The 26449-nt window shown below is 44.4% G+C and overlaps 1 protein-coding gene across 7 annotated transcripts in view; it reads left to right on the top strand.

Moving 5' to 3' along the window:
- The first annotated feature begins 594 nt into the window (after positions 1 to 594).
- Positions 595 to 26449, top strand: part of PPIH (peptidylprolyl isomerase H) — a 31103-nt gene continuing 5248 nt past the window's right edge. The window contains exons 1-10 of one of the 7 annotated variants that reach the window (XM_008072604.1): positions 595 to 719; positions 1049 to 1113; positions 1424 to 1447; positions 1990 to 2034; positions 4871 to 4913; positions 8946 to 9038; positions 14369 to 14456; positions 14954 to 14994; positions 15785 to 15874; positions 25237 to 25412. In XM_008072604.1, coding sequence (XP_008070795.1) covers positions 654 to 719; positions 1049 to 1113; positions 1424 to 1447; positions 1990 to 2034; positions 4871 to 4913; positions 8946 to 9038; positions 14369 to 14456; positions 14954 to 14994; positions 15785 to 15853 — 534 coding nt within the window. In that variant the 5' untranslated portion in view covers positions 595 to 653 and the 3' untranslated portion in view covers positions 15854 to 15874; positions 25237 to 25412. Of the gene's footprint in view, positions 720 to 1048; positions 1114 to 1423; positions 1448 to 1989; positions 2035 to 4870; positions 4914 to 8945; positions 9039 to 14368; positions 14457 to 14953; positions 14995 to 15784; positions 16049 to 24711; positions 25020 to 25236; positions 25413 to 26449 lie in introns of those variants that run through there. The other 6 variants (XM_021706218.1, XM_008072606.1, XM_021706217.1 and 3 more) reach the window with 6 other exon arrangements.

Here is a 26449-nt window from a genome sequence, read left to right as displayed (position 1 = left end):
GCAATCCTCTCGCTTCCGCCTCCCAAATTGCTGGGATTAGAGGCGTGAGCCACCAACCCCGGTTGGATTTTATTCTAAATATGGGAAGCCAGGAGTAATTTACAAGCGCAGGATTATTTTATAAAGTCTAGCTACCCTGTGGGAAATGAATTGGAGGTGAGAAAACCGGAAGCTTGTGGCTTCAAGAAAGAGAGAAGGATTTACGGAGCAAGCTTCACGAGCCAAGCTGTTCTAAATGCTGAGGACGAACAAACCAGAGTTCCTGCCTTCATGGGGCTCACAGAACAGTGCGCAGAAGTGAGAAACAGCATGAATGATGGCTCTCAGGGCTTAGCTGCAAGAGCTGATAAGGACCTTGGCGACTGCCTAGTCCAAATGCCCTCGCTGAAGCAAGAGGAAATTTATACTGCACTAGGTAAAGCTACGTGAGTGGAATGCTCAGCAACTCTCAGCAAAAAAAAAAAAACAAAGCCATTTCCCCTCCCGTTCGCTCCGCCACCCCCAGCTGAACATCAGCCGGAGCCCGCTCCGCCCTCGCTCGGATTCCACTGCGCCTGCGCCGCGGACGAACCGCGCTCCCCCCCGCCCCCGCGGGGCTGGGTTTAGGTTCGCCGGAACTCCGCGCCCGAGCCTTCTGCTTCCGGGTCGGAGCCATGGCGGTGGCAAATTCAAGCCCTGTCAACCCCGTGGTGTTCTTTGATGTCAGCATTGGCGGTCAGGTGAGATCCAGGCGGCCACCCGGACCTGCACCGAAGGGAAACTGCACGGGGCTAGGCAGTCACTAACCCAGAAAGCGGACTCGGGAAGCCAGAAAGTGAAATTGTAGCAGAATCTTCCCACCTGCCGGGCGGGGGGTTAGGAGGTGGAGTCTTGCCCATCCTAGCGCCCCGCTGCTGGAGAGACTGGGCGGAAGGAAAGGATAGGCCAGGGAGGTGGAGGTGGGAGATGCCGAGCGGCGTGGATGGTGGGTCAGCCCGTCATGCTCCCTGCTCCGTGAGGTGGTCGCGGTCTTGGATTGGGTCTTCTGACCGTCTCCCGCCGATTGCAGGAAGTTGGCCGCATGAAGATCGAGCTCTTTGCAGACGTTGTGCCTAAGACGGCCGAAAACTTTAGGTAAGGAAAGATGCTCCAGTGTTGCCGAATTAGTCGAGCCAGAAGCCGAACCCCAGTCAGTCTCTTGAATCATCTATCTGCTTCTGCCCGTCCATTCACTGTCCTTGGGACCTGATATCTCTGAGTATTGCTCAGTCTGAACCATTACCGTTTTGACTGTTCCCGTGTCAATTTGTATTGTTAGTCTGTATGCCATCTTGGCAGACTGGTTGGTGGCTTGCAGACTCCAGTGTCTGCAGTCTCCCCTCCTTAGTGGCACTCACAGCAGTGACGTTATAGTAATTGAATGGTTCACTCTTTTTCCTTTCAGGCAGTTCTGCACCGGAGAATTCAGGTCAGTGTCAGACATGTTTGACTTTGCTTGCTTTTTTTTTTTTTTTTGAGTTGGAGTCTCATTCTGTCGCCCACGCTGGAGTGCAGTGGCATGCTCAGGGCCACCGCAGCCTCGACCTGCTGTGTGCGGGCGATCCTTCCACCTCAGCCTTCCCAGTAGCTGGGACCACAGGCCTGCACCACCACGCCCAACTAGTTTGGGGATTTATTGTAGAGATGAGGTCTCGCCAAGTTGCCCATGCTGGTCTCGAATTTGTAGGCTCAGCCTCCTAAAGTGCTGGGATTATAGGCATGAGCCGCCACACCCGACCCTCTTTGCTTGCTCTTAAGTGGTGTCCTGGGGATGCAATGAGGGTATTGGGGAACCAGCGGCAGGCCTTGAGTGATTGCTGGTGACGGTGATACAAAGGGTCTGTTCTTAGTTCACTTGTCTTCTTTATCTCCCTTTTCTCAAGGAGCTTTAGGAGAGTCCCTTTGGTGCCACTGTTGTAAACCATGATTACCCGTCATCATTCCGAGTCTTTTTTGTTTGTTTGTTTACAGAAAAGATGGGGTTCCAATCGGATACAAAGGGAGCACCTTCCACAGGTAAGGCTTTTGGCAAGCTGTCCTGGGAGCTTTCAGAAATACTTCCTTGGGGATTAGACTCATTAGAGGAAAATAAAATCACAGGCTTATTCTGAGATCTTGAGCAAAAATGTTTTTGTGGACTCACAACTGTCTTGAATATTTATTAAATGCTCTAACTCTGCTTATACTATTCTTTTCTATTTAGAGCAGGAATCTCACTCTTTCACCCAGGCTAGATTGCAGTGGCACACTCACTGCCACTGCAGCCTCAACTTGCTGGGCTCAGGTGGTTCTGCTGCCTCAGCCTTCCAAGTAGCTGGAACCACAGGCATGCATGACCACGCCCAGCTACTTTTTTGTTTTATTGTGGTGATGAGGTCTCGCTGAGTTTTCCAGGCTATTCTCAAACCCCTGGCTCAGGCAATCCTCTCACCTTGCCCTCCCAAAGTGTTGGGATTACAGGTGTGAGCTACCACACCTGGCCTATACTATTCTTTTATGTATTTAAAACAGAAAGAAATTACCCATCATTTCAGTATCCTGTCTTTTTCATGCCCTTGTTTGTGTGAATGCAGATTTTAAAAAAATACGGTTGTCCTTAAGTGCATATAGTATATTCTACTGGTTATAGTTCCTAAAGTGACCGTATGTGATTTTGCTGGGATGATCATATTTCTGTGGATGTTAGAAGCAGAGTACAGAAGCTGGGCTTGGTGGCTCAGCCTGTAATCCTGCACCTTTGGGAGGCTGAGGTGAGTGGATTGCCTGAGCCCGCAGGTTCAGCTTGGCGAGACCTCATCTCTGCAATAAATCAAAAATGAACCGGGCGTGGTAGCATTCACTTGTAGTTCCAGCTACTTGAAAGGCTGAGGCGGAAGGATCGCCGGAGCCTCGCAGGTCGAGGCTGCGGTGCCTGGGAGCGGCCACTGCACTCCAGTCTGGGTGACAGAGTGAGACTCCAACTCAAAAAAAAAAAAAGAAGTAGAGTACAGAGATACTCAGATAGCCTCATTTCCATATAGAATCTTCCTCAGTGCCTCACTGGTTAATAACAATGTTAGCACATAATTAAGTTGGGAGTTCTAGAGCTATGGTCTCTAATCCTCAATCACATTCCTGTGAGGTGGTATGTGTTAATATCTACATTATACAGAGGAGGAAACAGAGGTTAAGAAAGGTTAAGGACTCTGCCAAGATTTATTACCCGTGGGGTAATAGCTACCAGTTATTGAACCCTTACTGTGTAGCAATCCATTTCACATATATTCTATGTAGTTCTTTTTCCTAGAATTTACATCAAACCCTTGACCTGCCTTTTGCTTTGGTGAATACAGGGCCTGACAATTAAGTTCATGAACTCATCTTAGAAAAAGTGCTACGTACCGCATTGCTGAATATCACTACAGTCACCTTCGAAGTACTCCCCTTGGCAAACTATGCATCCACACCCAGTGCCTAGTCCACCTGCCAAAGTAGTTTTAGTTTTGGAACTCATTTCTGGAATGGCCATCAGAGAGCTGTGGTTGCGAGAATGCCAGAGTTTGAATTAAAGCAACCAACAAACATTGCATTTCTTTTTAAAATTGGCAAGAGTGGCAGTGAAATCAGGGACCTGCTAGTCCAAGTTTATGGGGATAATGCCATGAAAAAAATGACAGTGTACAAATGGATTGAATGTTTTTCTGAGGGGACAGAAAGCATCACTGATGAGAGGTCAGGATGGCCAGTAACGAGCAGAACTGATGAAAACATTGAAAAAAATTTGTCGATTTGTGTGTCAGAATTGTCAGCTGACTGTGAGAAGCATAGCAGGCCAAATAAACATCGATAGAGAAACAGGAAAATTTGAATTAGAGTCTCACCCTGTCGTCCAGGCTGAAGTGCAGTGGCACACTCACAGCCACCCCCGTGTTGACCTGCTGGGCTCCACTGATCCTTCTGCCTCAGTCTTCCACGTAGCTGGAACTATAGGCACCCACTACCACACCCAGCTAATTTTTTTGATTTACTGTAGAGATAAGGTCTTGTCAAGTTGCCCGGGCTGGTCTCGAACCTGCGGGCTCAGGCAATCCACTTGCCTTGGCCTCCCAAATACTGGGATTACAGACTAAGCCACTGAGCCCAGCCTAGGAAAATCTTAACTGAAAATCTTGGCATGAGAAAGGTGTGTGCAAAAATGGTCCTGAAGGAGCTCTTGTACCATGGCAATGCACCGGCTCACACGGCACTGTCTATAAAGGAGTTTTTAGCCAGTAAACAAATAACTGTATTGGAACACCCTCCCTACTCACCTGATCTGGCCCCTGGTGTTTTTTTTCTTTACTCAAAGATAAAGGAAATACTGAAAGGAAGACATTTTATGGCATTCAGGACATTAAGTGTAATATAACAACAGCTCTGATAACCATTCCAGAAAAAGAGTTCCAAAATTCCTTCGATGGGTAGACCAGGCACTGGTGTTGGTGCATAGCTTTCTAAGGGGAGTACTTTAAAGGTGATAGTGGTGATGTTCAGCAGTGAGGTGTGTAGCACTTTTTCTAGCATGAGCTCGCAAACGTAGTTGTCAGCCCTTGTATTTTGGTAATTATTCCTGTAGGGTTTCAGCCCCTTCTTTGTATAACTGTTCAGGTACCAGATCATGCACTTTGATTAACTCTAAGATGCCCTTATTTATAATTAAAATCCTTTTTAAATGATCCTTTCAGCCCAGTCATTGCAGGGAAGAATAATCATTTTGTAAGCCAAAGTGATAAAAAGTGTATTTTGAAATCAACGTTAAGCTAATACATTGACTAAGTCCTTGTTTTTCTAAACCATAGAATCTTCTCTCAGAATTCTTTGTTCTCTGTTTCAGGGTCATAAAGGATTTCATGATTCAGGGTGGAGATTTTGTTAACGTAAGTACAGTTCCTTTCCCATTAGGGAAGTATAGACTTAGTTTTTGTTGTTATTGCTGCTGTTGTTTCTGCTGCAGGGATCCAGTCTTCAGGCTTAAGATAGCCAAGTTTGATGTGGGGAGCAGGCAGGGAGGATCATGATGGGGAGGTCCTTTAGAGTTGCTGACTGCTACTGACTATAAATAACAGACGTTAGTACTTTGAGTCATTATTTTCCATGGTCCAAACCTCAGCATTTTTGAGCCAGGAACTGGAATTTTCTAGCATACCTATAGAGAATCGATGACAGACCAAAACTAATTAGTTACATGAAACATAGTTAGAAATCATCAACTGCAATTTGTTTTTTCTGAATGGCCGTGAGTCTCTTTCCAGAGAGCTGAATGCTTATGTCTCATTCTTTGTTTCACTTATGATGTCACAGTGTCTGGAAAGCTCAGTTTTTAATCAGAAATTGATTAGTGAGCAAAGAATCAGAGCAAGAGAAATGAATCGTTCTGGAGGGATGTTTGCTCTATTCATTGAGAGAACTCAGTGGAATAGTTCTTTACTACTAGCCATGATTTTCTTGTGAGTAGACTGTGTCCCTTCTATCAAGCCTTCCTCCCCACTACCTCCCCTCCCCAATCTTGGAGGGAACTAGATAAACCACATTTTTTTCTGTCTTAAACTTACTTTTGTTTTTGCCCACCCACTTCTTAGATCTGGGAGACGTTTGTATTTCTTTAGTTTTGACTTTCATGAACTTTTCAGATCTCTTCTATGCTACATAGGGTTGAAAAGTAGCAGGTTTGCCGGGTGCACTGGCCATGCTTGTAATCTCAGCACTTTGGGAGGCTGAGGCAAGAGGATTGCCTGAGCCCGGGGGTTTGAGACCAACCTGGGCAACTTGGTGAGACCTTGTCTCTACAATAAATAAAAAAAATTAGCCAGGTGTGGTGGTGCATGTCTGTGATTCCAGCTACTTGGAAGGCTGAGGTGGAAGGATCACCTGAGCCCAGGAGGTCGAGGCTGCAATGACCACGAGTGTGCCACTGCATTCTAGCCTGGGTGACAGTGAGACTCTGACTCAAATATATATATATGTATGTATGTATGTATGTATGCTTTGTTTTATCTGTATGGTGGTGTAAAACTGGGAAATTTCACCAAAAAAATCCTAGAATTTTGTTTTATCTTTAAACAATGGAAAAATAAGGGTACATTAGGCCAACATTAACAATTGGTAGGAATCAAGTAACTGGTCCCTTTAGATCAAGGTGCACAATTCCCCACCACCTGCTTCCCTTATTTATGTCATCTGCCCCTTTAGGCATTTAAATTTGTAACCCCAGCCACAGCTGATGTTAGTGGGGCTTGTATGCTAGTAAGAAGGGTTGAGCAACTGCCTTTTTTTCCCTAGGCTCCCTTGTGTTGCCAACTCCCTTGTGTGAGAGGACCAACTTCTGACTGGTCTTTGCCCCAGGCACATCTGATCATTTGTTGATAGCTCCAGGACTAGACAATAGTTGCTCAGTCTGAAGTCTGAGTATCAAAAGCAATTGCTTAGAGCCTCCCTTTAGGGAAGACAAAATAGATAGAACAAGAACCAGAGGAAGGATTTGAGACCTTCCCAATTTGGACCCAGAATATTTGTTTGTTTTAAGAGTATTTATTGTTTTGTTGTAAAAGAAAACTGCAAAGAAGAAAATAAATCACTGAATAAGTCACCCTCAATCTCACCTCTTAAGGTCTGTACTACTGGCATTTTGGTGTACAGCTGCCAGTCTTATCTGAGCAGGCATATGTGTGTTGATATAAATTTTAGTAGACTTAGAATCATACATATGTTTTAAGTTTTTTTGTACTTAATAATCTGCATTTCCAGCTGGGTGCAGTGGCTCACACCTGTGCTCCCAGCACTTTGGGAGGCAGAGAAGAGAGGATTGTCTGAGTCCAGAGGTTTGAGACTAGCCTGGACAAGTTGACAAGACCTTGTCTCTACAATAAATCAGAAAACTAGTCAGGCATAGTGACGTGAGCTTATAGTTCCAGCTACTTGGAAGACTGAGGCAGGATAGCCAAGGTCCAGCAGGTTGAGGCTGCGGGGCCATTAGTGTGCCACTGCACTCCAGCATGGGCAGCAGAGTGAGACTCAGGCTCAAGAAAAGAGAAATTATCTACATTTCCTTGTCATTAAGTCTTCTACCTAATATTCCACTATAATAGACAATTAGGTTGTTTGATCAGTTCACTATAGTTGAAGATTTAAGTGGCTTTCTGTAGTTTGGTCTAAATAATTTGTTATTTTCCCTATGGTTCCTGGATAGTGTGATTACAGAGAATGACATGGTAACTGATTCTTCCCTAGTTCATTGGGAAATTGGAAATGAACTTGATTTCTCTCTTCCTTCCGTATATATGTGGCATTAGTTAGTGATATAGTCACTTATTTGATTATTTATATAGTGCTATATTATTTGCACAGTGCTTTTCTTAGTCAGTATCTTACTGAATCTTCATGGCAACTACAAAGAGTATGTGATTCCATCCTCACTTGATAGGTGAGGAAATTGAGGCTCAGACATAGTAAGTTATTTTCCAGCTCATCAGATAGATCTGGAACTTAAATCCATATCTTTCCAATATACACACTTGATTTTATTTGATAATTTTTAGCCAAATAATGGTTTGTACTTGGACAGGTTTTTTTTTTTTTTTCTTCTCTGGCGTATATGAATCCCCTCTGGTATCTTTGGCCCAAAAAGGGACCCTTGATTCTACACTGGATCAGTGTTTTTCCTTTCTACCTTGCATCTTTTCCTTGTAGCATGCACTCTTTTTTACTAACTGGCTCAGGGAGATTGATCTTTTTGGCGTCTTTCCATACTACCTTTAAACCTCAGGGACTCTATTTAAGGTACTGTAATTATGACCTTGGTCAAGTTGCTTTATTGCCCAGACTTCAGTTTGCTCACTTGAAAAATGGGGAAGATGATAATGCTTACTCCATAGGGTTGATGGAAGAGCAAAGAGATAACTGCAAATAAAGCTAGTTTAAGCAGAAACTGGGAATTTATGATAAGGTGGATATTTCATGGAACCAAAGGAAGAAATAGAACTAGGAACTGAAAAGACACATAGAACCAAGGGAGTTCTTTACCTGTTGTTTCTCTAGTGCTCCCTACACATCTGTGCTACATTCTCTTTCTGTTCTCTAGCCCACTTTGCTGACAATAGTCACCTCCAGCTAACAGGTTCACATGATACAAATTCAACCTCAAAGACAGCATCTATCCAAATTCCACATTCCCAGAAAAGGAACTCTTATTTGGCCCAGTATGAGTTAGGCATCCTTGCCTGGATCAGTCACCTTTGGCCAGGAGAGTGGTATCATGTTGGATAGACCAAACTACGCAGAGCTTACCCACCCTCACAGTTAGTTTGGGAGAGTGGAGTGGTAGTCACTTAAGTGCGTACTTTTTTTTTTTTTTGAGTTGGAGTCTCACTGTCACCCAGGCTGGAGTGCAGTGGCACTCTCACGGCCACTGTAGCCTTAACCTGAACCTGTGGGCTTCTACCTCAGCCTTCCAAGTAGCTGGAACCACAGGCGAGTGCCACCGTGCCTGGCTAATTTTTTAAAATTTATTTTAGAGACGAAGCCTCACCAAGTTGCCTGGGTTGGGAAGAGGGTACTTTTATGTGACTGCAAGAATGAGAATCTTTGGAAATGGCAAGGATTCTTCAGGTGATCACTGTGCTGCTGTTGTTCCCCAACTTGCCTGTATCTTAATCCATCTTTCTAGACTCCTGCTGTGACCTGTCTTATCCAGTCTGTGGATGCCCTTGGTGGGGTTTTGTGGGCTGCAAGTTCCTTGCATGAGGCCTCCTTTGATAGCAAGTTAGGGTCAAATAGGTGTGACTTCCAAGGTAACCAACACAAGTAAGAGTAGACTTTGAAGAAGCTAGGCTTAAGGTGCTAAAACATTGTTCCTCTGGTTTTTAGGGGGCCCAGCACTCTGAGTTTCTAACACTTCCCTTTTCTCTGCTCAGGGAGATGGTACTGGGGTCGCCAGTATTTACCGGGGACCATTTGCGGATGAAAATTTTAAACTTAGACACTCAGCTCCAGGCTTACTTTCCATGGTAAGTAGGTCCAGTCAAGGTTTTGGATTGCATTACAGCCAGCTGGTTTCTGGCCCCCCCTTGAGGCCCAGTGCTATCTCCTGGGCTAAAAGCAAATGTTTTCTTTTAGCTTGGACCAGGACTCACCTCTGCTCTTTTCCTCAGTCTGGTTTGATTTTGTTGGGTAGGGCCCATTAGCAGGCTGGGGAACTAAATTTGAGCTCTGCTGTGCGCTTTCTCACCTTTGTTTAGCCATGATGGATGGTGGGGCACTCAGCCTTACTGCTCAGAATGCAGCTTGTGCTTTCAGGGCATGCTTGCCCGCTTGTCACACCATCATACCCAATCACCCACACTGCCTCCTGGCTGCTCTCCCTCTTCTGCTTACTCACCTCTTCTTTTTTTTTTTTTTTTTTGAGTTGGGAGTCTCACTCTGCTGCCCAGGCTGGAGTGCAGTGGCACACTCATGGCCACTGCAGCCTCCACCTGCTGGGCTCAGGCAATCCCTCTGCCTCAGCCTTCCAAGGGCTGGAACTACAGGCGCACTACCACTCCTGGCTGATTTTTTGGATTGATTGTAGAGACGAGGTCTCACCATGTTGCTCAGGCTGGTCTCGAACCCCTGAGCTTAGGTAATCTTCTCACCTCCACCTCCCAAAGTGCTGGGATTATAGGCTTGAGTCACTGCACCTGGCTGCACTCACCTCTTCTTGCTCACCATTCCTGCTTCTATATCCTGGCACCCCTTTTCCCACTTAGAACTCCATCATGCCCTCTCTTTCCCTAGACCCCTGCCTTCCTCACATGCCCTCATCTTCCCCACCTCTGCTCACCCTCCTTGCTCACTTCCCCTTATGCACCCTTCACTCCTTTTCCATCCTCCTCTTCCTTTTCTCTCACTCCTCACCCTCATCTCACTCCATCAGTGCCCCAACTCTCACTTTCCAGCCCTGATATATACATGCACATTCTCTGTCCAGCTTGCCCACTCTTCTATTCATATACTCAGGCATTCGACAAGTAGACATTTGTTCACGGCCACTCTGGTTCAGGCCTCATAGTAAGGCATCAGATGCAGACACGATCCTGCCCTGGTGACACTTAATGTCTAACAGGGGAAACACACATGCAAAACAGCCAATCCAGTGTTGTATAATGTGTGCCATCAGTGTTTTAAGGCAAGGGCACCTCAGTGTATATGAAAGGACTGTGAGGGCCCAGAGGAATAAGGGTATGTTGCTAGAGGCTGGAGAAGCTTTCACAGAAGCGGAGGCATTTGGGTTCTTAAAGGAATGCTATATCAGATGACATTGGAAGAAAGAGCACTTCAAGTCTAGTCAACAGGCTATGCAAAGATCTGCAACCATGAAATAGCAGGGTGGCACATTCAGGGAACAGAGTGTGACTGAGATGATGAGAACAGAGAATATGTATGAGGAGGGAATGGCCAGTAGACACAGTGGGAGAGGCTGGTGGGCCTAGCTCCTGAGGGCTTTAAATGCCAGAATAAGGGTGAAGTGTGTGGACTTTTTTTTTTTTTTTGAGTTGGAGTCTTACTCTGTCGCCCAGACTGGAGTGCAGTGGCCGCTTCTGGCCACCGCAGCCTCGACCTGCTGGGCTCTGGTGATCCTTCCGCCTCAACCTTCCAAGTAGCTGGAACTACAGGCTTGCGCTACCACATAATTTTTTGATTTATTGTAGAGACGAGGTCTCGCCAAGTTGCCAAGGTGGGTCTCGAACCCGCAGGCTCAGGCAATCCACTCACCTCAGCCTCCCAAAGCACGAGATAACAGGCTGAGCCACCGAGCCCGGCTGTGTGTGGACTTTCACAGGATGTGGACAGCCATACTTCACTTTTTCAAACAGGGTTGATCAGTGTTGTATTTTAGAATGAAGACCCTGGTTGTGTGCCATGAGTAGCAGATAGAGAGGCTGGGGCAGGGAAGCCATTTAGGAGGCTGCAGTAGTAATTGGGCAAGTCTAGCAAGCCCTCTTGGGAAAGCCAGACTGCAGGTAAAGGGTGCAGAAGCAGCTTAGGTGGGCTATTATCTTCAACATGGGGATTAGAACCCTTCTATGTGCATGCAACAGTGTTATCATCCGTGGAGAAGTCAGAAAAAAGGAAGGAGGTCCTGTTCTCTGACCCCTTCGGGCTAGCACTAGCTAACTTGTGCTGTCTGTCACATATTTTGTAGCACAGTTGATTTAACCTTCATCCATGAAATCATGAGTTCTTCAAGGGCAGATCTCGTTGATCTCCAGGCCTTACTACCTGACAGGGAAAGCCTGCTGAGCAAATATTATGAGTGACTGAATAATTATCAGAATAAGACTGGTTATGGTGGCTCACGCAGAGCCAACACTTTGGGAGGCTGAGGCAGGAGGATCTCTTGAGCCCAGGAGTTCGAGATCAGCCTGGGCAACATAGTGAGACCCTGTCTCTAGAAAAAAATAAACAAAAAAACCCCAAAAAAACTAGACAGGCATGGTGGTGCATGTCTAGTCCCAGCTACTGGGGAGGCTGAGGTGAGAGGATCACTTGAGCCCAGGAGGTCAAGGCTGCAGTGAGCCACGATTGTGCCATTGCATTCCAGCCTGAGTGACAGAGTGAGACCTCGTCTCTGAGGAAAAAAAAACAAAGAAAAAAATAATAATCAGAATAATAGCTAACATTTGTTGAACACTTACTCAACAGTATATATATTAATTCATTTTAATCCTCTCAATATCCCTCTGAAATAGGTACAAATGAGGAAACAGAGGCATAGAAAATCTATGTGACTAAACTAAGGTCACATGGGCAGTGGTGGAGCTGGGCTTCAAGCTAGGGCATCTGACTCCCAGGCTTATTCTCTAAACATATGCTATACAACAAGGAAGAATGAACAAATGAGTGCCTAAGGGCAGAGAGTGTCCCTGAGCTATAAAAACATGTTGTTGACTGTTTTTTGTGCCTGCTTGTGAATAAATGATTACACATGAGCAAGCAAAAGAAAAAAGAAAGATAAACAAAATGAATTGGGTCTCCTGGGCATGCTGTCTTTTGATTCAAAACATGGGCCTTCTCTGGTCAGCTCAGGCAGTCCTGTACTTGCATATATAAGATGCTCTTAAAGTACATGTACAAAACCCCAAAACAACCTCATATTATGGGGGGTTTGTAAAGTATATAAAATCCCTGATTGGGCTGGGTCTGGTGGCTCACACCTGAATCCCAGCACTTTGGGAGGCTGAGGCGGGAGGACTGCTTGAGCCCAGGAGTTTGAAACCAGTCTAGGCACCATAGCAAAACCTTGTCTCTACAAAAAATAAAAAAAATTAGCCAGGCATGGTAGTGTGCACCCCTCAGCTACTCAGGAGGCTGAGGTGGAAGGATCACTTGAGCCTAGGAGGTCAAGCTGCAGTGAGTTGTGATCTTGCCACTGCGCTCCAGCCTGGGCGGCAGGGTGGGACCAAGACTCAAAAAAAAAAAAAAAAAAAAATTCAGCCATGTGTGGTGGCTCACACCTGTAATCCCGGAACTTTAGGAGACTGGGCAGGTAGGATGCTTGGGCCCAGGAGTTCTAGACCAGCCTGGGCAACATAGCAAGACCTTGTCTATATTTAGATAGATGGATAGATCGATAGATTGATCTTCCTAATTGGAGGTTATACCTAGACATTATCTTTAATGTATTCCTAGTATTTCATACACATTTTTTTCCCTTCACAGTTGAAACAGAGTTAACCAACTTAAATTCATTAAGCATCTGATAAGGCTAGTGACCTAATACAATTTCCAGTTTTGTCTTGGTAGTATTAATTTCATGAGACCTGTGTTTCTTTTCATAGTATTACTACTTTCAGTGTTCTATTTTCTGCTCAATTTTTTCCAAAATAAGAAAGTATGCAATAACATACTTAAATAGTCACACAGACACCATTTTAAGGCACTGCTGCTGAAACTTATCTTGGGATTGCTGATGTACAAACGTCTAGATTTAGCATATTAGAGGCAGCTTAGTGGTATCAGTATAAAATGTACAAAAGTACACTTTATATGAAAGCCAAATGTTCTTTGCTAAGTATTTATTACTCTGTATTGCAAATTATAGCATTTCCCCCCCCTTGTTCTGTTGCCTATCCTGGAGTGCAATGGTGTCATCATAGCTCACTGCAGCCTTGAAGTCTTGGGCTCAGACAGTCTTCCTGCCTCAGCCTCCTTAGTAGCTGGCACTGCAGGTACACATCATCACACTCAGCTAATTTTTTAAAAAAGGTTCTCACTGTGTTGCTCTGGCTTGTCTCAGATTTCTGGCTTCAAGTGATCCTCTTGCCTTAGCCTCCCAAAATGTTGGAATTACAGGTGTGAGCCGCCATACCCAGCCTAGCCTGTTGTTTCTTAATACACTGTTAAATATAATGATGTAAAAGCAATTTCAAGAGAGGAGAAGGGAAGAGATGTGACTAGAGAGTTTCAGATTCTCAATTTTAATAAAAAGTATTTTTTCTAACCAGGCATGGTGGCTCATACCTGTAATCCCAGCACTTTGGGAGGCTGAGACAAGAGGATTGCCTGAGCCCATGGGTTTGATACCAGCCTGGGCAACATGGCGAGACCTCATCTCTACAATAAATCAAAAAAATTAGTTGGGTGTGGTAGCGCACGCCCATAGTTCCAGCTACTTGGAAAGCTGAGGTGGTTGGATCGCCTGAGCCCAGCAGGTCAAGGCCGCCTTGGTCATGAGCATGTCACTGCACTCCAGCCTGGATGACAGAGTGAGACTCTAACTAAAAAGTAATAATAATGAATAAAAAGTATTTTTTCCTATAAAATTCAATAATAAAGGGTAGTGGGTATAGCTGTAAATATGAGTAACTACAAAACAAACATCATTGATTAAATGTTGTCTTTTTCCTTGCATAGCAGTTTATTGCACCTCCTTAAATTTTTTATTACTATTGTTATGATACAGTACAAAGCTATTTAGACAAAACAGCTTATTTCATATATGCAAAAGACAATAGGTCTTTCCCCATATCGTAGCTAATTTGTAACTTATATAGTTTTAATCAGTTTTGGACTAAGTACAGCAAAGCGTATCCCATAAACACTTGTTTCCATTATAAAATAACTCATGGTCTAGGAGAAATGTACATTTATTAGAGGATCTAGCTCTTTGAGGGTAGGAATTGTCCTGCTCATCTCTGTATCACTGGGTCCTAACTTAATCCGTGGCTCTTAATTGGTCTTCGTTGGTTTTGCTGAAAGAAAGCATTGAGGAATCAGGACTCTAGGCTCTTTTGGGAATCTTACCCTTTAGCTAACATGGCCAAGAAAACTTACTGCAGGTATATTTGGTTTCCATCAGGCAAACAGTGGTCCTAGTACAAATGGCTGTCAGTTCTTTATCACCTGTTCTAAGTGTGATTGGCTGGACGGGAAGCATGTAGTGTTTGGTAAGTCCTCTCCTGCCCCATCATCCAGGCCCCATTTACCCAGGGTGGGGCTTTCAGGGGAGCAAGTTCTCTTATTCTCACCAAGAGTGCTCAAATGGTATAACTGCTCTAGATGTTAGTAGGAAAGTGGAAATAGTGGGGAAGTGGGAAGATGCATGTTAAAGAACTAGAGGAAAAGACAAAGGGGCCATCTGATGTAGTATGGAACCACTTGGGTAATACGTGTTCTGAGGAGGGAAAATCAGATGTAAACACTAAATAAATGCCACAGAGGTAGCATGGTCCCATGGGGCTTTTGAATTGCTCAGACCTAGGTTTGTGCCCTAACTCTGCTACTTAATTGCCTATGACCTCAGGCAAGTCATTTCACTTCCACTGAATCTCAATTTCCTCAAGTCAGTAAGAGAATCTAATGAGATAAGAGCTAAGAATGAATATTGGAATCTGGAAAATGTTATGCAAACAAGAATAAAGTCCAGCTCATTCTCTTTCTACAGGAAAAATCATTGATGGACTTCTAGTGATGAGAAAGATTGAGGTAAGTCCTTCTTTGATTTCCTCTTTCCCAACCATTCTGGTCTGGTGCTATCTGACTAGCATCAAGAAACTAGAGAAGGGCAAATGGGATCTAGCTTGAAAGATCCAGTCTTAATTGCCTTCTTGGACTCCCTCAGGAAAAGGGAGGAGAGAGCACATGCCTCTCGAGTTTTCTTGGCCTCATGAGGTAGCCCGTCCAGTTCACATGGAGGTTTGGCCTCTGATGACCCTGTCACCTACTTGATAAAATTATACTCCTCGCATTGCATTCAAGACCCATCATGACCTGGTCCCTGCCTACTTCCCCATGGCCCCTTCTGCCACTGTCTCCTCCATGTTCTGATCCCATCAGGCTACCAGCACTTATCTAAGTATTCCATACATGTCCCTACCTCTTGCCCTTGAGCCTTTGCTCATGCTATTTCCTCTACCTGGAATGTTCTTCTTTCTTTTGCTCCTGGGGGGATTCCATTCATCCTTGTAGGCCCAGCTCTAAGTCCCCTTTTCTGTGAATCCTTCCCTGAACTCTTTAAGCAGCAATTTTGTTGCCTTGTCTACCCCTTATCCACCTTCCTCTTATAAGTTATTACATTGTTATGTGTCATAGATTTCATCTTTTGTCGGTGATTTGCATTTTCTCTTTGCTCTGTATTGTATGCTTTACCTGTCTACTAGAACATGAACTGTCGTATCAGTCTGAGTCCTGGGTCCTTAGCCAGGGGCTGGCAGGCATCAGTAAAGGTTTGAACAAGTGCTTGAGTGGATGACTCTCCACCTGCTTTCTTTTTTAGAATGTTCCCACAGGCCCCAACAATAAGCCTAAGCTGCCTGTGGTGATCTCACAGTGTGGAGAGATGTAGTCCAGACTAAGACTGAATCACGTAAGTGTGTCTTTCTCCTATCTGGTTGGGAGTCAGACCCCAGAGCAGGCAGTATGGCGTTGTGGAAAGAGCTTTAGTCTTGAAGACATGGGATTGAGTCCGTTTCCTCGTCTGTCAAATGGAGATATTGTAATGCCTATCTATTAGAGTCATTAAAAGGATCAAAAGAGAAAAGATCATGAGAGCGCTTTACTTGTCTACCATATGTAGTATACAAAGTCTCAACCTGAAAACCAGCTCAGGCAGTTTCTAACAGTACTCTCAGACTACGCTTTCATTCAGTAGTCCCACTAGAAAGACCTGGCTCCAGGCCAGGGTGACTCTGTGCTGGGATTAAGCTGGACAGCCAGGAGACACACCCATCCTGCCTCTTAGAATCGATGTTGCAACTCCAGGCTTCACACTAGAATTTGCCTTGTATTCGCCAGCCTTATGGGTGACCGCCTCACATCTTTCAGCCTTTGTGAACTTACTTTAGTAGCTAGGTGAGGGGTGGCAGTGTTTTGTTTTGCATCCTTTTAAAAAAATTTTCAAACCATAGCCAGGCGTAGTAGCACGCAACTATGGTTCCAACTACTTGGAAGGCTGAGGCGGAAGGATCGCCGGAGCCCAGCAGGTCGACACTGGAATGGCTGTGAGTGTGCCACTGCACTCCCGCCTGGGCAATGGAGTGAGACTGCACCTCAAAAAAACAAAAACAAAATAAAACAAAAAAATGTTTCAAACCAGCAGAAAAGTTGGAAGGATACTACATTGAACACCCATATACTTTTCACCTGGATTCATCAGTGATTGACCTTCTTGTTTTATCGTTTTGCCTTGACATTTGTTTTTTTTCTTTCTCTTCATCCCTCTCCTCCCATTCCCTCTCCTCTCTCCTGTTCCTCTTCCTTCTCTCTCTTCCATACTACCCTCCTTCCTTCCTTTCCTGTCTTTTTTCCTCCCTCCTTCCTTTTTTTCCTTTCTTCCTTTCCTATTTGAAAGTTGCAGGCTTCTTGACACTTCACCCCTAAATACTTCAGCAAGGAACCCCTAAAAACAAGAACATATCACATAACCACAAATAATATTATCTCATTTATAGTACATTGTCAAACTGGCTCAATTGTCCCAAAAGTAACTTTTATACACTTTAAAAAATCCAATCAAGATTTCCTTATTTCTTTTTTCTATACTTTTAAAAATATTTTCTTTCCTTTTTTTTTTTTAGAGATAGGGTATCCTTCTGTTGTTCAGGGTAGAGGGCAGTGGCGCCGTTACAGCTCACTGTAGCCTTGAACTCCTGGGCTCAAGTGATCCTCCCGCCTCAGTCTCCTGAGTAGCTGGGACTACAGGCATGTGCCACCACACCTAGCTCCCATATTTCATTTGGTCACTTATTTATTTTTATATACACAAATAAAATAATACATCCTCATTGTTGAGAACTTTCACACTATGCAGAGAAAGTAAAAGTCCCTGTTGATAACATCCTACCCTTAGTTCCGTTCTCCTTCCCAGATGTCATTTCCTCTTCGGTTTGATGTTTGGAAATCAGGATTTTTTTCTTTGCCTATCTAATTTTGGGAGGTTTTGTTTTTCCTACATGAAATAATAATTTTAGGAGGCTTTGTTTTTTCTAAATGAGATCATACTATATATTGTTCTCTTTTCCCACTTGGCATTATGTCTTGAAAATTTTTCCTTCTTAGTTCATGTGAAACTACACTGTATTAAAAATTAAAACATTTAGCTGGGCACTAAAGCAAAAAAAAGATAAAACAAGCAAAAACTGGTTGAGAATCCGTAATCTAAAAATCCCAAATTCCAGGTACCTCAAAATCTAAAACTTTTTTGAGCACTGACATGACACCACAAGTGGAAAATTTCACACCTGACCTCATGTGATGGGTCACAGTCCAAACTTCATTTCATACTTAAAATCATTTAAAATATTCTAGGTCTAGTGTGGTGGCTCATGCCTATAATCTCCAGCACTTTGTGAGACCAAAGCTGGAGGATTTCTTGAGTCCAGGAGTTTGAGACAAGTCGAGGCAACATAGTCAGACCTTGTCTGTATGAAATATAAGAAAAAAATTAGCTGGGTATGGTGGCAAGCGCCTGTGGTCCCAGCTACTCGGAGGCTAAGACAGGAGGATTATCTGAGCCCAGGAGGTCGAGGCTGTGGTGAGCCATGATTGTGTCACTGCACTCCAGTCTAGGTGACAGAGTGAGATCACAACTCAAAAACAATCTATAAAATTACCTTTGAGTTTTGTATATAAGATGTGTATGGAACACAAATGAATTTTTTTTTTTTGAGTTGGAGTCTCACTGTCACCCAGATTGGAGTGCAGTGGCTGCTCCCAGCCACCGCAGCCTCAACCTGCTGGGCTCCGGCAATGTTTCCGCCTCAGCCTTCCAAGTAGCTGGAACTACAGGCGCACGCTACCATGCCCGGCTCGTTTTTTGATTTATTGTAGAGATGAGTTCTCGCCAAGTTGCCCAGGCGGGTCTCGAACCCACGGGCTCAGGCAGTCCACTCACCTCAGCCTCCCAAAGGTGCGGAATTACAGGCTGAGCCGCCGAACCCGGCTACAAATGAATTTTGTGTTTAGACTTAGATTTCCTAGGATATCTTATATAACATAAATGCAACTACTTCAAAATCTGAGAAAATCCAAAATTAGAAATGCTTCTGGTCCCAAGCATTTCAGTTAAGGAATATTCAACCTGTGTAATATTCTGAGAATTGTTCATATCATTTACCTTTTCCTTAATGATTCAAGTAGTTGTACATTATGAGTATTAGTTCTCTATTTTTTTTATTTTTATTTATTTTTTGTTTTTTGAGTTGGAGTCTCACTCTGTCACCCAGACTGGAGTGCAGTGGCCGCTCCCGGCCACCGCAGCCTCGAACTGCTGGGCTCTGGTGATCCTTCCGCCTCACCCTTCTAAGTAGCCAGAATTACAGGCATACGCTACCACGCCCAGCTGATTTTTTGATTTATTGTAGAGATGAGGTCTCACTGCCCAGGCGGGTCACGAATCCGCGGGCTCAGGCAATGCACTCACCTCAGCCTCCCAAAGGCACGGGATTACAGGCTGAGCCACTGAGCCTGGCAGTTCTTTATTTTATATGTTGTGACCTTTCTTCAGAATATGTTTTAAAATTGGCATTGTGTTGCTTACCTTAAACTTGGTGATATTCTTGTTAAACAGAAGTCCTAAATTTTGATGAAGTCAGAATTATCAGTCTTATCCTTTATGACTTTTCTGTTTTTTTGTTTTGTTTAAGAAGGTCTTTACTACCTCAGATCATAATGTTTTGTATTTTTTCTAATATTCCTACAGTTTTATAAAATTACCTAGAATTTATTTTTCTGTGTGGTGTTAAGATCAGACCCTTGTTTTTTTTTTTCAACTAGACAGCCAGTCAAATAATGATTATATATACCTTTATCTATGACTTACTTTGTGTTCAGAGTATCTGGCACTTGTCGGCATTCAGTAAAAATGTATTACATGAGTTAATAGGGAGAATGTCAGGCATTTTAGGCAGGGAGCTGGTATGAGCAGATGCTGAGGCAGGAATGCACACATGTGTGCTGGGAGCGGCATACTGACCTCTTGTCTAGCCAGGTGGTCCCTTCTCAGGCCCACTTGACACCTCGAGGTTTCCTTTCTGCCAGTACTGAGGGCCCCTTGGGCTCACCCTGTTCTCCCCCTTCAGTAGCTGCAGGTCATTCTCTCCTTCTCCGACTCATTTCTTTACTGGAACTAAAGTTGACTCACAGGTCCTTTCCTTCCAAAGATTGCCCACTCTCATCCAAAAGAATAAAGTTTAGAGATCCTTTATGTTTGGTGCCTCTTTTCTGTATTTGTCTGAGTTCTTTACAGAAAATTACTAGAAGTCTTCGTTGGGGGTTTTATTTCTGAGAATGGAAATCATCAATCCTCCCCTCCTCCCCTACTATTAGCAAAAGTTATGTGAACTTTTGCCCCCAAGAAAGTCCCTCTTCTTAGCCTGCAACTCAAGCAGAACAAATTCCCAGGAGGCCATTGTACATTCCAGAGGCCCTCTAGACCAGGACTGTCCAAAAGTTCTATGATGATGAAAACGTGCTCTATCAGTGCTGCCCAGTATGGTAGTTACTAGACACATGTTACACCTGAGCACTTTATTTTTTTAAAGTTTTAAATTTTTTATTTTTTTTGAGTTGGAGTCTCACTCGGTCGCTCAGACTGGAGTGCAGTGGCTGCTCCCGGCCACCGCAGCCTCGCCTGCTGGGCTCCTGCGATCCTTCTGCCTCAGCCTTCCGAGTAGCCGGAATTACAGGCACGCGCTACCACGCCCGGCTGATTTTTTGATTTATTGTATAGATGAGGTCTTGTTGCCCAGGCGGGTCTCGAACCTGCAGGCTCAGGCAATCCACACACCTCAGCCTCCCAAAGGCGCGGGATTACAGGCTGAGCCACCGAGCCTGGCTTCAGCACTTTAAGTGTAGCTGGTATGACTGAGGGACTGAACTGTTCCTTTTCTTTCTTTCTTTCTTTCTTTTTTTTTTTTTTGAGTTGGAGTCTCACTCTGTCGCCCAGACTGGAGTGCAGTGGCCGCTCCCGGCCACCACAGCCTCGACCTGCTGGGCTCCGACGATCCTTCTGTCTCAGCCTTCCAAGTAGCTGGAACTACAGGTGACGCTACCATGCCTGGCTAATTTTTGATTTGTTGTCGAGATGAGGTCTCGTCAAGTTGCCCAGGCGGGTCTTGAACCCGCGGGCTCAGGCAGTCCACTTACCTCGACCTCCCAAAGTGCTGGGATTACAGGCTGAGCCACCGAGCCCAGCCTGTTCCTTTTATGTCAATAAATGTAAATCACCACATGTGGCTAGTTGGTACTGCATTGAACAGTGAGCTCTAAACTTAGGCATCTCCAGTTCAGCCTCCTCACTCTGACTTGCTCAGAATTGAATCTCAGAGCTAATACTTACAGACATATTTACTGAATACTTCTTGTGCCCAAATACTGATCTAGGAACTTAAATTATCTCATTTTACTTTACCAAAGACCTCAATCATAGGTTTTAAGGTGTTAGGGAATCTGGGTAGCAGTGCGACATAAAGGAGTTCTGCAGACAAGGGCCTCACTTTGAGTTTCTGAATAATGCGATTTGAGAGAAATGAAGAAGAGGAGATTGATTCCCCAGGAGCGGGGTCTGGTGGGAAGACAGGTGGTATCATTCTTTCATTTTTCTTTCCAACACTAAAGTTACAAGTATCTCTAATCTTACAGGAGTGTTTTGTATACCTCAGGGTTTTGAAGGGGGCAAAATTATGTTTGGCGGCTATCATAGATGATGTTTTCAGCCATATTGGGGAGTATTTTTCATTCAATAATGTGCATGTGGATCTCCAGATCTTGTTAAAATGCTGGTTCTGATTTAAGGGTCTAGATGGGGGCTGAGATTTTGCATTTCTAATCAGCTCCCAGGTGACCTGAAACTGACTTTGAGAGGGAAGCCTTTTAGGAATCTTTTAATTGAGAACCTGCCATGTTCCCAGCAGAGAAAAGGAGCAAATAATTCTCTTGATGGTGCTGGTCCAGCAGGAATTCATTGCATTCAAATCAAGGAATCACCTAATCCTGCATTTGAGGCCTTGTTCCCAGGCACTGGGAATGTGAGATGAAGAAGCTAGGAAGGTGACAGAAGACAGGTGAGGTCACATTATTGGCTGTACCTCCCTGTGGAGCACTTCCTTCCAGAACCCTTGAATTTTGCCTTCCTAGGTTGACTTTGGTTTTGGTGAAAGTTAAGCTTTCTGTACAGGTGTAGATATAGAAACCTTGGTCTTATGTCAGTGGGTCCTGGGGATGCTTTTTATGATGAATTTGGTTAGGTATAGCATAAATAAACCTCTACCCTCAGGATTCTCCTGCTGTAATTTGAGTGAGTTCTCTACTACTTGCATATACATGAGGAATGATGAAACCTCTAGTTTGAAAGCCTGAGAGTCTCTTGGAAAAGGAACTAGCTATGAGCTTTGGCAGCCCTGCTAGTCTAATATTCTGCCCCTATCCTTGCAATCTCCAAACCTGGTGCCAGTACCACGTGGTAGAGAGCTTTCCTTAATTTATTGTTGCCCAAATTCCCCTACAAAGAATAATCACTTGGGGGCGCAGGTTAAATCTACTAATTCCAGATGCCCATCGTGGAGTGTTTGATAGAGTGGGTTTGGGGTAGAACCCAAGATGCTGTGTTTTTAACAGGCATCTCAGGTACTTTTTTTCCCCCCTGAATTTAGGTCTCACCTTGTTTCAAGGCTGGAGTGCAGTGGCATTATCACAGCTTGGTGCATGCCACCATGCCCAGCCCAGCTAATTTTTTAATTTTTTGTAGAGACAAGAATTCACTATGTTGCCGAGGCTGGTCTCGAACTCCTGAGCTTAAGCAATCCTTCCTGCTTCAGACTCTCAAAGTTCTGGGACTACATATGTGAGCCACTGTTCCTGGGCTTCCAGGTGCTTCTTAATAGAGAAGTGTGGGAAACAGTATTTTAGATAGTGCTGGGATGACTATCTTTTATTTTACTATTTGGATCTTAGGAAAAGTATATAACTAGCACAACACGTAATTTTATAGTTATAGCTTACAATGAGGCAGTATTGAAGATCAGATAGTGATTAGATTAAAATATAAATTGTGCCTGTGGATGACAGATATTGTAACAGTTGTGAAGGTGCTGTTTGAATGACTGAAGTTTAGGAAACACTATCTTTCATTCTGGAATTACCTGTAAATGTGATGCATTCCTATAGGGACCAGTTTGGCTGGTCCTCCATTTATTCTGCAGCTGAGCACTAATTAAGTAAAATAGGACCCATGCCACATATGAGGTTACAGATTTGAAAAGACCAGTTCCTTCCTTCAAGGAATTCAGTCTCTTAGGAAAGCCGACAATTACAGTACAATAAAGCACTGGATTGGAGGTCTTAGAAGGTGAGGATAGCATGAGTTCCTGGGTCTTTCTGGAGTGGCTTGGGAAGACTGCAGAAAGAGGATGCTTCAGCTTAGTACAAGAAAGAATAGAACTTATCAGGTGGCTAAATCTGGGGAGGGCATTCCAGGCAGAAGTAACAGCATGTGCAAAACGACAAAAGCAGGAAACAGCAGGAAGTGTAGGGGAAGCTGCAAATAATTCAAGATGGCCAAGGCAGGAAGATATGAAATGTAAACGGTAAGAGATGGGGCTGGAGGGAGGCCAGGGCCAGTTGTAACAGCCAGTGCCAGGCTAAGCAGTTCATATATTATCCTGAGGGCAGGGAATAGGCTTCAAGCAATAAGTCATTCCCTACCCTGGAGACAGAGCCCATTGTGCTCCTGAGATTTTCAAAGTAGGCCCTGACCCTCCAAAAAGAATCAGGTCAGCAGGAGCCACTGAAGGATTTTGAGCAGAATATTAGAGTTGAATTTTTCTATTCAGAAGATGATTTTGGCAGTGATATGGGAGATGGGCTGGAGACAGGTGAGGAGTTCACTGTGGTAGTCCAGGCAAGAGAAAAAGACGTTCTAGGTGAAAACATGGGTCTAGGATTATTGGGGATTTGGCAGCATGTATGTATTTGCATGCCTGCAGGGTGTGTGACACTGGTTTGTTCCCTGCCTTAAAATGCAGGAGCTTTGCCAGCTCAAGAGGCCAGGGAAGGGAGAATGTCTAGCTCCATTCCAGTCCAATCTAGTACAAAGGCAAAGCTACCTGCAATGCAGCCAAGTCTCACACACACAGAGGTACATCTCTTCAATGGAATACTATACAGCCTTAACAAAAAGAAAGTGGCAGGTCTGTATGTGTTGGCAAGGTAAGGTAAATTAAGTGACAGTCAAGACGTAGTACACTAGCTGGGCTCGGTGGCTCAGCCTATAATCCCGCGCCTTTGGGAGGCTGAGGTGAGTGGATTGCCTGAGACGGCGGGTTTGAGACCCGCCTGGGCAGTGAGACCTTATCTCTACAATAAATCAAAAAATCAGCCAGGCGTGGTAGTGCATGCCTGTAATTTCAGCTACTTGAAAGGCTGAGGCGGAAGGATCGCCGGAGCCCAGCAGGTTGAGGCTGCGGTGGCCGGGAGTGGCCACTGCACTCCAGTCTGGGTAACAGAGTGAGACTCCAACTAAAAAAAAAAAAAAAAAGATGTAGTACACTGTGTAAGGGTACTGTATATTTTGAATAGTTTTCAGAACTCTGTTGTAATATATAGCAGGTTGTTAATAATAGAGATAGTGAAGAGACTTAGTTTTCAGTTTGTTAATGCTTGAATTTGCTCTTATTTATGCATGAATTTTCTACATTGAGCATGCATCTTATAATAGAAATACATACTGTTTATATGTAGTTTTAACTAATCTGATTCCTCTCAGCACCTCTCAGGAACATGCCCATAGCTGTGGCTGGCATCAGTTTGTGAATCCTTCCCTGGTCCCTCCATCTCCTCCTTCCAGATCTGGGCCAAGTCAGTGGTTCCTACCTGGGTGTTTCTGTAGCACTTGGTTCATCTTTTCATTATATAGCATTTAACACAATGCAGCATCACAAGTGTGTTGGTTTGTTTGTCCCTGGAGTAGGGACCATGTTGATGGACACAGTTCCTGGTCTAATAGGGCTTAGGTCCTGGCACACCATGTGATTTACAAAGTACATTTATACATTTTGCTTGAGGGCCCAGGGTTAAACTTTTGTATGGGTCTGCAGTACAGCACCAGGATCCAATGTCCACTGGAGGACGGTGTGGCCATGTTTGGGGGATGGAAGGAAATGAGGGACAGTAGCATTTGAGTATACTCACCCTGTTCTTTTAGTTCAGCTGACTTGGCTTCAAGACCATCAGTTGAGTGTGTGAACTTTCCTTTATCTTTACCCTGGGACCAAAACCTGCAAGGATTGATTGCTCTTTGTTCTAGAACTCTACAGAGTGTCATCAAAGTCTGCCAAAAAGGACACAGGCATTGGAGCCAAGTAGACTACAAAGCCTCCACACTGTCTAGTTCTGTGACCTTAGTCAAGCCATTTAAGCCCTAGTTTGTGCCTTTGCATAATTAGATCATCTGTACTATACAGAATTGTGAAAGTTTTAATAAATGAAACAGTATACCTGACCATAAATATTAATTTTTTTCTTCTTGTGTAATATACTTCAATTTTTTTGCTCTGGGGAAGCAAAAATATGACCTCTAGTGAGAATCAGACCTGTTCCGACCCTTTTGGGAAAGAGGTTTAGGAGTATAGGGGATGGTCAGGAGCATTGTTGCTCATGGGATGTCCCCTTCCCGTTCCTTTGAGCTGCTCATCTCCCCATCCTTCACTGACCTCCATGTTTCTGCCATTTTAGGCCTTCCCTGGTTCTGAGCGATGTTCTTGAGTAAGGCAATTTGGACTGTCCCCAGTGTTTGCTTCCCTGCCTGCTGCTGCCCCATTTAATCAAGAGACCCTGGAAGTATCAGAGATTCAGACCTCAACACTGTCTGTGTTTAAGTTTTCAACTGTAAATAAAGTTTTTTGTGTGCTGTTTTTAAATGGTTGTAGTAACCCTGTCTCCTCACACCTCAGAGGAGACCAGCATGGACCAGAGACGAGCATGGTCCAGAACCAAGCCCTTGCTGTGTGAGGCTAATGCCTCTGACTTACAAGCAGTTTTAGCAGGCCCCTCTTAGTTTCAAGCTGATGGGCAAAGAAAGCATAGCCCTGGGGAGCTAAATTATTTGTTCCAAGGATGTTCCCAGTGGGTTCTGGATAGAGCCTGAGGGAAAAGGTACACTAACCTGAGATGTTTGGGGATGGTAGACCAATTGGTAGAATGTGTCATGATCAGATGGAGTGGGAGTCATTTTGTCAAAAACCTTGGTTTGAATCTAGGGCCATTTTATAGATAGTTCAGGTCGTGAGAGGATCAATTCCCCCTTTAGAGCCCTAGTTTCCTTATTTGTAAAATGGAGATAGTAATACCTGTCTGTTTACTGCAGAGCATTGTTGAAAGTGTCAAACAGCTGCCAGGTATGGTGGCTCACGCCTGTAATGCCAGCACTTAGGGAGGCCGAGGTGAGAGGATTGCCCAAGTCCAGGGGCTCAAGACCAGCCTGGGCAACTTGGCAAGACCTTGTCTCTACAATAAATCAAAAACTTAGCTAGGTGTGGTGGCGCACGCCTGTAGTTCCAGCTACTTGGAAGACTGAGGCAGAAGGATCACCTGATCATAGCAGGTCGAGTCTGCAGTAGCCGTGAGCATGCCACTGCATGTCAGCCTAGGTGACAGAGTGAGACTCCAACTCAAAAAAAAAAAGAAAAAGCGTCAAATAAGAGAATGGATATGAATGTAACTTGTAAACAGTGACATGCATGTTAGTTTAGAAAGGAAACACCTCAACATATGAAGATCCCACTGAGCTGGGTGTTGTGGCTAACCCCTGTAGTTCCAGCTACTCAGGAGGCTGAGGTGGGAGGATCGCTTGAGCCCAGGAGTTCAAGGCTGCAGTGAGCTATGACTGCTGTTGCACTCTGGCCTGGGTGACAAAAAACCCATCTCTTTAAAAAAAAAAAAAAGCCAG

Source organism: Carlito syrichta, unplaced genomic scaffold, assembly GCF_000164805.1.
Source record: "Carlito syrichta isolate Samal-C Ts95f unplaced genomic scaffold, Tarsius_syrichta-2.0.1 Scaffold315356, whole genome shotgun sequence".
In the NCBI taxonomy this organism is placed as follows: Eukaryota; Metazoa; Chordata; class Mammalia; order Primates; family Tarsiidae; genus Carlito; species Carlito syrichta.
Note: the sequence above shows the minus strand (reverse complement) of the source record. Positions and strands in the feature narration are given on the sequence as shown.